We start from the raw sequence: 10,241 nt of genomic DNA on the forward strand, positions 1-10,241 counted from the left end.
CTGTTTGTGTATTTCACTAGCCAGGGCCCTGGTACAAACACCAACCCCAGACGCCATGTCAACCTGCTCGGCATTGTGGGTAAAGCTGAGGGACAAAGCCGCGCAGCAGAAGCAGGCTAGCAGGGGTTGAGTTGCAGCTAAAAGGGAGTGATAAAAAGGATAGCTGAAGCTTTATGATCTCCGGCAAAACTAGAGAAAGGGATTAGTCGTTTTAATAATCTGCCGACTGCCGCCGCTGCACTGTAAACGTAACATATCTCAGAGGTCATCTGAAATCTATGTTTAATATATGCACTCAGTTCTATAAACACTGCATACTAAACTAGCCTGGGGACCTTGACATCGATATATAGGTCATGTCACTCAGCTTCATGAATGATACGATTGAGAATATATATATATATATATACACACACGCTGATTCTCTCGCTTACACGATCAAGAGCAACCATTTCACTGTTGATGTTTGCTGTTACGTCACTGCTTTACGGCACACGATTTGGAATGTGAAAGGGCTCTATCTATCCCGACAATTCACTTGTACGCAGAATCCTGTCCGGAGCGTAGAAAGGAGCAAGGAGAGCATATTTTGGAGAACCGGTGTCTTCTTAGCAGCTTTAGCAATGCTTCTCTCATTTGTGACGTTACTTCTCCTGACTTTCACCTCTTTAGCGGCCAAAGTCAAAGACTTCTATACTTTTAAAGTTGTAAACATCAGGGGGAAACTAGTGTCTTTGGAGAAATACAGAGGCTCGGTAAGTTGCTGTTCGCGGTAGAGCTTGTGTAGTGACCACTGCTGCTGCCTGAACTGCAGCTAACACAGCGCTCGTTTTTACACTATAGTAAAGCTATTAAAATGCACGTCTTTGTAGAACTGTTGCATGTCTGCATCCTTTCCTCTGAACTGCTTCATTGTTACTTTTAATAAAACCCTAACTGCCTTGTGTTTAAATTCTCCAGTGCGTCTCAGGAGGGTCTGGGGTATGAAGCTGAGTGTATACGTGGCAACCACACACTAACTTGGTGAGAAGCGTGCAATATAGGTGTTAACGTTAACTTACATGTCTGTGTTTCTTTGCATGCTTTCCAATGCAGTGTCACCATTGGGACGAATGTGTTTATTATGGGAATTAATATATATTGTTTGCTTAAATGCATCACTTCTGCTCACTCCGAGGGTCCCTGTGAGTTATTTCAGAGTTTATTAGAAACGATGGCATAACTAAATAAGGATGGGATATTTGGTCATATTCACAAATCATTTACCACCGTTTTTAATTAATTATTTAAAATACAACTTTGTTAAAACTTCAAATAAAACACTCACGGGGTCAAGAATGAAATGACTTCTACATGCATTACTGTAACAATGCACACCTAGTGGCGTTGTTTTAACGTGCAACTCTGAAGAGAGCGTGCAGACTCGGCATGGGCAGCTGGTTTTGTTTAATAATGAGGAGATGACACGTGCAATGACCACGCCCAGCCCAAAGGCTTTGAAGTTTGCTGGTTCCGGTGTGGTCTGTCAGTTTGTTCTGAAAACAGAAAAAAAAGACTTTTGCGCTACATTTGCTAATACAATATACCCAGCATCGCGGTCACAATGGATTCGTTTACACAGGTCCAATACATTCCCAGTTATTTTGAAGTGACCTACTGAAGTTTATTTTCCTGTTTCAGAACACTTTTGTAATTTTAGATACATGAAAAATAAATAAAAAATCAAATACTGTAAACTGAGATTTAAGAGTGTGTGCAATTTCACCAGCTGTACACTAGATGGCGCCATTGTTTTGCACTTCCCAGCAGTCCTCTGCAAATATTTCTCATTTTTTCTGGTGGTATATACAATATTATAGACAGAGACATTTTTATTAGCTGAACTAATTTGACCCAGTTTGGGTTGGGCTAATAGTTGGAGAGAGCCCGTAGAAAAGGTAATAGAATGCATCTGTTTGTGCAGGTTACAAATGTGGGTAGAGGTGACAATTTACTGAGTCAAACAGTCCTGCTAATTAGACATACAATAGATACCATCTTGATTGCCATTTTATTATTATTATTATTATTATTATTATTTATTTCTTAGCAGATCATAGTGAATCATTTTACCAGCCTGTGGTTCTCCTACAGTGTTTGCATTGAATACTGTGTCAGCATCACTGTACTCACCAGCTTCAGCCACTGGGAGGCAGGGCCTGCTGAAAGCAGTCTGCACACACGAGAGAAAGACAAACTCAGGTCAGGGATTGGGAAAAACTGGACAGGCTGCAACATGAGGTGGGGATTACTAATGCTTACTACCAGCTGTCAGCCCACGAGTTTGGAAGTGTTTATAAAAATGTCACTTCCTCTATGAAAACATGAAATAGCATTGAAAAAGTTCCATGACTGATGAGGCGTTCTGCTGATGTGCATCCCTACCTGACTGACTGATGAGGCATTCTGCTGATGATGTGCATCCCTACCTGACTGACTGATGAGGCATTTTGCTGATGATGTGCATCCCTACCTGACTGTGATGAGGCATTCTGCTGATGATGTGTCATTTAGGTAAAAGTGCACATAATCTCCAGTGAACTGGGAGCTCTTAGACTTGGACATTGGATGAGTTTATGCATAACTTGTAAACACTGTTATATAGATTTCTACTGGTGCATTAGTAACCGAATGAACTGGATGAAGCCGTCTTCCTGCTCACAGTTTACAAGCACTTATATCTATAAAGAACTGCAAAGTACTTCATAGCCTTATTATTGGATCATAGTGAATCAGTGCTGTGATGAAATCGTCAGAGGTATAAGAAATAAAGTCTCATTACTTTAATGAGAGGAAATAAATTTTTCGTCAGACCTCCCCTTCTGCTACTTATTGGTGCTGTGCAGTGATGCAGATTCTTCACAGGAGACAGTTCCCCTCCATACATATATTTAATAACTGCTGGCTCCTTCACTTTAGCAGTGTTTCAGTCATTAGTGAAAAACAGAGATATTGATGTACACGCACTCTTGCTGTTATAGCACCTGTTGTTTATAGACCATAAAGTTTTGGAATAAAGACAGAAGTAAAGTTGTAAAGATGAGGAGGCCGCTCAGCCCTTTACCCAGCAGCTGATTGACCTTCCCAGTGACACGAGACAACAACACAACGTGGGCCTGAACGCAATCAAAATCTGTGGCACAGCCATTGTTATACCTTCTAATGGCTAGGGCACCACCGTTAAATATATTTTAATCTAGGTCCTGGTAACCTAATACAGATGTTCACTTAATTGTTTGTTTGAGGGGAATACTATTAATTTTCCCTATGTCCTGGAGAGATGCATTGCGCTGTGATTTTTTTTTTTATAAATCACCCCCAACAAACTTTTTTTCCAGTATAGAAATTAGTAGAAGGCATCAGAAAATAAACACATTTAAACAAACTCTTTGGACACTGTATGAAAAACTTCAACAGGAAAAAGATTACTTTTTTAATCTAAAAAAGAAGCTATTCTGTTGGTTATTATTATTTATTTCTTAGCAGATGCTCTTATCCAGGGCGACTTACAATTGTTACAAGATATCACATTATTTTTACATACAATTACCCATTTATACAGTTGGGTTTGGAGCAATCTACGTAAAGTACCTTGCTCAAGGGTACAGCAGCAGTGTTCCCACCGGGATTTGAACCCACGACCCTCTGGTCAAGAGTCCTAACCACTACTCCACACTGCTGCCCCAGTGTGGAGTAGTGTAAATCATTAATATAGAAATGAATTTTGGGATATCTAACAACATTTTTCTTACCCCCTAAGGGTTTCAAATCCATATCCTGATCTTTATTAAATTCAGCTCTGTATTATTAATTAGTCATTTAGCAGACGCTTTTATCCAAAGCTACTAGGGGGTGAACTATGTATCACAACTGCTGCCGAGTCACTTCCAATAGGATCTCAGTTTTACATCTCATCTGAAGGATGGAGCACAAGGAGGTTAAATGACTTGCTCACAGTCACATGCAGCGAGTCAGTGGCTGGGATTGAACCAATTACCCTTTAATATGCTTTAATTAGCCCAATCTGTGTTTTTTTTTTTAATTTGCACATTTAATTGCTGGAATACAGCAATCTAATTATTGTATGCACTGCAACACATTAATATTATTTCCTTAATCACCTCTAAGCATCTTTCTGGCAGGAATGCATTAATTTAATATAGCAATTTAATTTTGAAACATAATTGTTCTTATCATGCTAATATAAAATGCATAAACTGGCAGGCACATAAACTGTAAACGAACATTGGGATGGAAATAAGACTCCCATTGCATTGCAGTTTGGTCCATTCCTGGTTTTACAATGAGTTTAAAAAGACACACCTGAGTTTGTTATCTGAACACACTGTGGCTAGTTTGTATGAAAACCTGGACTGGGTGAAACTGCTATGTAATATAAGTCTTAATTCCAGCCCTGAAATGTGTATGCAGTCATACAGGAAGAACGAGATTTGGTCCCTTGTAGACTGCTGGTATATTTTGTATTGATTCTGAAACTCAACTAATATAGATAAAGTAATGACATACATTATTGCATATTGTATAGATCCTGGCTGGAGGAGCTCTGTGTTGATAAATATGCTGAAACTAAGATTCACAGAGGTTAATTCCATGTCCAGACCATTCAGTCATCTTCACCATCGAATTTTGAGTTACACGCCTCTATCACACTTTATCCGTTTGTTGTCAGATTTTGCACTTAACAGGAAAAACGTATCCATTTGGTTGATATTTTCAGTTATAAACATCCCATCTGACTTTCTAGGGGGTGTTTTTTAATTCTGAATCCAAACTGCTTGGAGCGGTGGTGAACTTGCTGGCCTCAGTGAATGGTCGGCTGAAGCAGCATGTGTTTCTATGTTGCTCCCTGTAGGATTGCAACTCCCATTGCTGGCGTCTCAGTAAGAATGGAGTTCACTAGTTTCATTTGCTGTGCGTAAGATTCTGGAAGTCCTGTTTGCTGGCTTTGATTTAGCAGCCTCCAAGGTTCATCTGTAAAAACAAGTTCTTACCCTCAAGTGCCTGACTGTACGTGGGGACTTGTCATTCATTTTTAAAAGCTGAGTGGTGTTTCTTCCATTTATTTAGACAATGGTTGATGCCTTAGTTGGTGGAATAACAAATGGAGCTGTCAGAAGAGTTGTCATTAACTTTTTGTTCTCAAGCAACATCTGTGAACTTATAGACTTCCTGCCTGAGTGAGTCGGCTCAGATAGAAAAAGGTTTGCATGTTTCACTCAAAACACAAAGAGCGATGTTAAAGGAAGAGTGAAAGATAATTTTGAAGCCAAGGACTCCTTGGACACTTGGTACTGTACCTACAATATCCCAACAGCAATACGCTTACAAATCATGTAGAAACAGATTTCATAACCATCTTCTCTGTAAATATGATACTCATCACACAACACGAGTCAGGAAAGAGCTGTTGTCAATACATCACAAATGCTAGGGGCTGGAAAAGTCTGCATCAAACAGGGGTGCAACTCTGGTGCTATGGTGCTAGATTCTACCACCAGGGGGCTTCGTATAGCGTCAACAACATTCAATTCTGACGCCAGAAAAAAATAAAATTGTATTCCTTAGCAACCATAGATGATGATAGTTTCTTATTGGGTCTGGTCTGCTCACAAAATGTTAAAAGCTCATTGAAGATTGGGGGAGGGGAGCTTGATTAGGAGAGGGTTTGATCATTAGCACCAGTAGGCTCTCTGATGCTAAACTTTCAAAGCAGTTTAGCACCAATTTTCAAAACAACAGAGCAGTCTGGTGGAAGATATTGATGAAAGAGTCTAGAGAAACCACTGAATAAACAGCCGAAATGGCATTTCAGAATGACTGACAGAGTGAAACAACCGGAATCACAGCAGAGCAGCAGCAGAGCTGACAGTGCAAGCTGGTATTATACTGGATCAATGAACTCTAATTATCTACGATTTCTACTTGAAGATTAAATGTTGGTGATGATTAGTGTCTGCAAATGTAACAGAAAAAAAAAAAATCTATGTTTTACCTTGATGCATCGGTACATGACTGCAAACCTGTCAAGTCAAATGTGAGTTTAATCAATAGAAGCAAACCACGAAGTGTGATGAACTCTTTAATTGACTTTACCTTTGAGAGAGTAAGCATGTTGATAGCCTGCTTTAGTGTATCCATTTTCCGCAGAAAAGCGTCGCACCCTCCAATTTTTCACAGCAAATGAATAACCTTTGTCACCCCTTATTCGCATCCAAACTCACACCTATTGTAGCATCGCTACATTCTCCCAAATATATGAGAGCTCCTGGTTTCTTCCACAGGTGTCGCTCGTGGTGAACGTGGCCAGTGAGTGTGGCTTTACTGAGGGGCACTACAGAGCCCTGCAACAGCTCCACAGGGACCTGGGTCCTTATCATTTCAACGTGCTGGGCTTTCCCTGCAACCAGTTTGGGCAGCAGGAGCCTGGCAGCGACAAGGAGATTGAGAGCTTTGCCAGGAGGACCTACAGCGTCTCTTTCCCCATGTTCAGTAAGGTCTCTGTGGTGGGCACTGGGGCCAATAATGCCTTTAAGTACCTTGTGGGTAAGTACAGAAAAAAAGAGATGCATTCATGCAAATACCAGACCTGAGACAGGTATAGTTGTATTTGATATTCAAAGATTAATTGCACAAAGTCAAATATTATTTGAAAATATTTAATTTTTGTTGTTGTTGCAGAAAACAAATACTATTTAAAAATATTTAAGTATATATAAGTTATTTGAAAAATAAAATATCTTCAGCTATTCCCAAATAGTTAATGAATAATCAGAATTTAAAATCTCATCATTACCCTAAATGTATAATTATGTACCAAGTCTTGCAATTACCACATGGTGGTTGAGGAGGATTTCTAACAAGGAAAATGCTAAACATGTTCAATTCAATAACTTCAAAACAGGCCATTAAACCAGTGGTTAAAGACATTTCATTGTTTTCAAATATTTACCCACTGAAATAAAATATTAAAATATTTCAATTAGTTGATCAAATTAAATCTAATTTAAATAGAGCAGTTTCCAAAAGATAATTGAGTGGTTAACAAGGACAAGACTTAACCTGCTTAGAATGCAGGATAATAATGAGGCTGCTGTGTGTTACAGTTACATGTTTTTGAAGAGTTTAAAGTATTTCAACATGTTTCAGCTACTTTACTCATAGTTAAATATTTTCAAATAATAGTTACTTTCTGCGATATGTATTTAATTATTTCCAAATAATAGTTACTTTTTACAAACCAATTTATACCTATATTTATCCCAGGTCTGGCAAATACATACTTGTAAGTTGAAAGAATGTTCAACACCAGCTAAACGTTTATGAAAATCGAAGCAATTCTAAGCTTGAGAAACTGGACTTACAAAACCGAAGGGCTTCCATTGGATCCTTGTGCCTGAACGGTCATGTCATTTTTAATGTTCCAAATGTGTAATGAAGTTTAAAGTCAATAACGACACTTACCTTAATAAGAACAGATGTTCTTAGTAACAACCCTCCTTTGAATTCAATGATTTATAAGCTGCAAGTTATTTTTTTTTCTTTTTAATTCAGCACTTAATCAAGACAGAGTAAGTGTTCGCAGTTCTGATTTAACTGTAGCATAAAGAATACCAGTTGGTCTTGTGATGTATGACTCCCAAGGCATCTACAGTTATTGGTTTATTTATTTTTCTCACTCAGAGTCGATCGGAAAGGAGCCTGACTGGAATTTCTGGAAGTTCCTCGTGGACACCAATGGGAAGGTCGTGGATGCCTGGGGTCCGAACGTACCTGTGGAAGAAATCCGGCCACAGGTCACTGCGCTCGTGAGGCAGGTGATCCTCAAGAAGAAAGATGAGCTTTAGTGTCAGACCCAGCCCTTCCAACAGCCTGGACTGTATCCAGGTGCAGCAGCTTTCAGAACAACTGCCCGCTTTCAAATATCACCTGATCAAAAATTCCATTCAAAATGCTCTTAAATCAACCAGAGCGTTTTGCTGTTGTGCGCCTCGTTTGTGGAACTCTGTTGCGGTTGACATTAGGCAGGTTGAAACACTGGATTCTTTCAAGTCATCCTGTTCTGAATGTGCTTTTCTGTAATTGGTTGTAGCTGGAGTGCACTGTGCATATGAGCTTTTGTTTTGTTTGTAACTTTGCACAGCGCTCTGCGATGCCGTGGCGTGAAGGGGGCTATGTAAGAATACATTTGTGATGGTTCTGGCAAAATAAAGTTCTGTTTGTCTTTTTAAAGTTTGAACAGCTTGATTTGCAAGCACTGCTGTTGGTGAAAGGTGTGACGGACATGGAAGCTGGCATATTCCACTTTGGAGGGGCTTCACAAACTAAGAAGCCAAGAAAGACAAGAAACCCTGACTGTAAAGAAACCCTGACTGTAAAAACTTTGTACTTGCTAGCGGCTGTTGCTCCTAACTAGTAGTGGAGCCTCCTGGTGTATTCAGTTTATGTGCGGACCAAAGAGGTGGAGGTGGTAAAGTAGATATTAATCATTTATTAGCAGGATCATTAGATCAAATGAAAGAGATTTATTCAAGAAATAAAGTCCAACATTTCAACAAAATAGTTTTCTGTGAATTTTTAAAATAGTCAGTTCTTTCTTGTTTTATTTTTCTTATGCCTTCCAGAATCTGATCAAACCATGTAGTTTATGACCCTGAAGAAGAACAAACAACAACATTGACTACAACACTCCTGTGTATTTCCATCAGTCTTGGAGCAGAAAATAAAGCTGTTGTCAGGCTAACAAGTAAAAATAAAGCCTAAATAAAGGGCATGATATAGATTTATACAACACTTCTATTAACCCTTTAATGCATGAAAGGGAACAAATGACATCCTCATATGGGGCTGTCATGCATTGGCTTCCACATGTCTCCATATAAAGACTAGAGGAAAGAGTTCATGAAAGAGTTTTTTCATGAATTGCATGACAAGTTGAATCTCAATAAACATATGTCAGCACCGAGTGGGAGCAGCACACAAATCCATGTCTTTTATAATGGAAAGTGTGACAGTCTTATCACTTCATACAGTCTTCCCTTGTTTATAGCCTGCATTGTAATACCACCCTCACAGTCCTGCAGCTATTACTTCTGAACATATGTGCACCAATATAAACTCATCACATTTGCACCCGTTATCCCACCACATTCTCCTTCAGCCATCTGCCATCTGCACCCAGTCAAGGAAACATACAGACATGCATTGCAGTACTCATAACCAATCACAATGCAGAAAATAATTGCTTTGACATGAGGTGCACTGTACAGAATACACAAGTATCGTATTGAAAAAACAACATCATCTGATTGGCTATGCTGAATGTTTTGAGGTTGGAATTGGATGTTTAATGGTACTTGTTATATCCAAAATTAAAATCATGTTTGTGGAACAGCGTGACTCTTGGGCATTAATAGAGTGTTTTGCATTCCAGTTGTACAAAAGAAATGACACTTCCCAGGTACAAAAGGTCCCCATGGAGGCACTAGAAGCTTCTTGCTGTGAGAAGGCCAGTGTGAAATGAGGAGTGGGTCAGAATGCTCTCAACACCAGCACAATGACTCTCTTGAGGGGGGGCATGTTGAATTTCAGGCATTATGTGGCTGCACTCCGACCTCCGTCACAGTTCCTTTGCAAGTCAATAAAGCAATTATCCCATTTAATTACACCATGCAATGAGTAAGCGCGTGCTATAGAGCACTAGCATTCTATAAAAAGAATAGAGAGGGCAATCTCGCGTGTTACAATACCAATTTCAATTGACAGGATCCTGCTTATAGGCAGTATTTACAGGATTTGCAACCCATGTCAGGTTTAAAATAAGTATTTATGAGCGAAAAGGTATTGTGAAGAGGCTGTTGTTATGTTCGACGGCAATGAATTCCAGCGATGGGATGCTTGTTATACAAAGGCACGTTGGCCCATACGAGATCTCAGATTTGAGATTTTAAAAGCAGGCACATCATTTGCACAATGCGGGGTTCTGATAACTTGGTCTCTTCAGATGGATGGCTTAAGACCTCTCATTTAATATTTCTGAGCAAGCATGGGTAACAATTGAAGATGGGAAACCAACGACAGGAAATGTAAGGCCTTCACTTGTAGTTAGTGGTGTTGCTAGGATACTACTGGATTCTAACGTCCCCCATTACAACTTCTTTATTTGCACTTAACAGATGCTAAAT

General features: G+C 39.4%; 1 protein-coding gene across 1 annotated transcript; it reads left to right on the top strand.

Annotated features, from left to right (window-relative positions):
* Positions 1–473: 473 nt before the first annotated feature.
* LOC117413501 (glutathione peroxidase 7-like) lies at positions 474–8,617 on the top strand. Its single transcript, XM_034022743.2, has 3 exons — positions 474–755; positions 6,342–6,603; positions 7,741–8,617. Exons 1-3 carry the CDS (start codon positions 624–626, stop codon positions 7,902–7,904), a joined length of 558 nt encoding a protein of 185 aa, XP_033878634.1. The 5' UTR covers positions 474–623; the 3' UTR covers positions 7,905–8,617.
* The last annotated feature ends 1,624 nt before the right edge of the window (positions 8,618–10,241 follow it).

Source organism: Acipenser ruthenus, chromosome 10 (genome assembly GCF_902713425.1).
Source record: "Acipenser ruthenus chromosome 10, fAciRut3.2 maternal haplotype, whole genome shotgun sequence".
Classification (NCBI taxonomy): Eukaryota; Metazoa; Chordata; class Actinopteri; order Acipenseriformes; family Acipenseridae; genus Acipenser; species Acipenser ruthenus.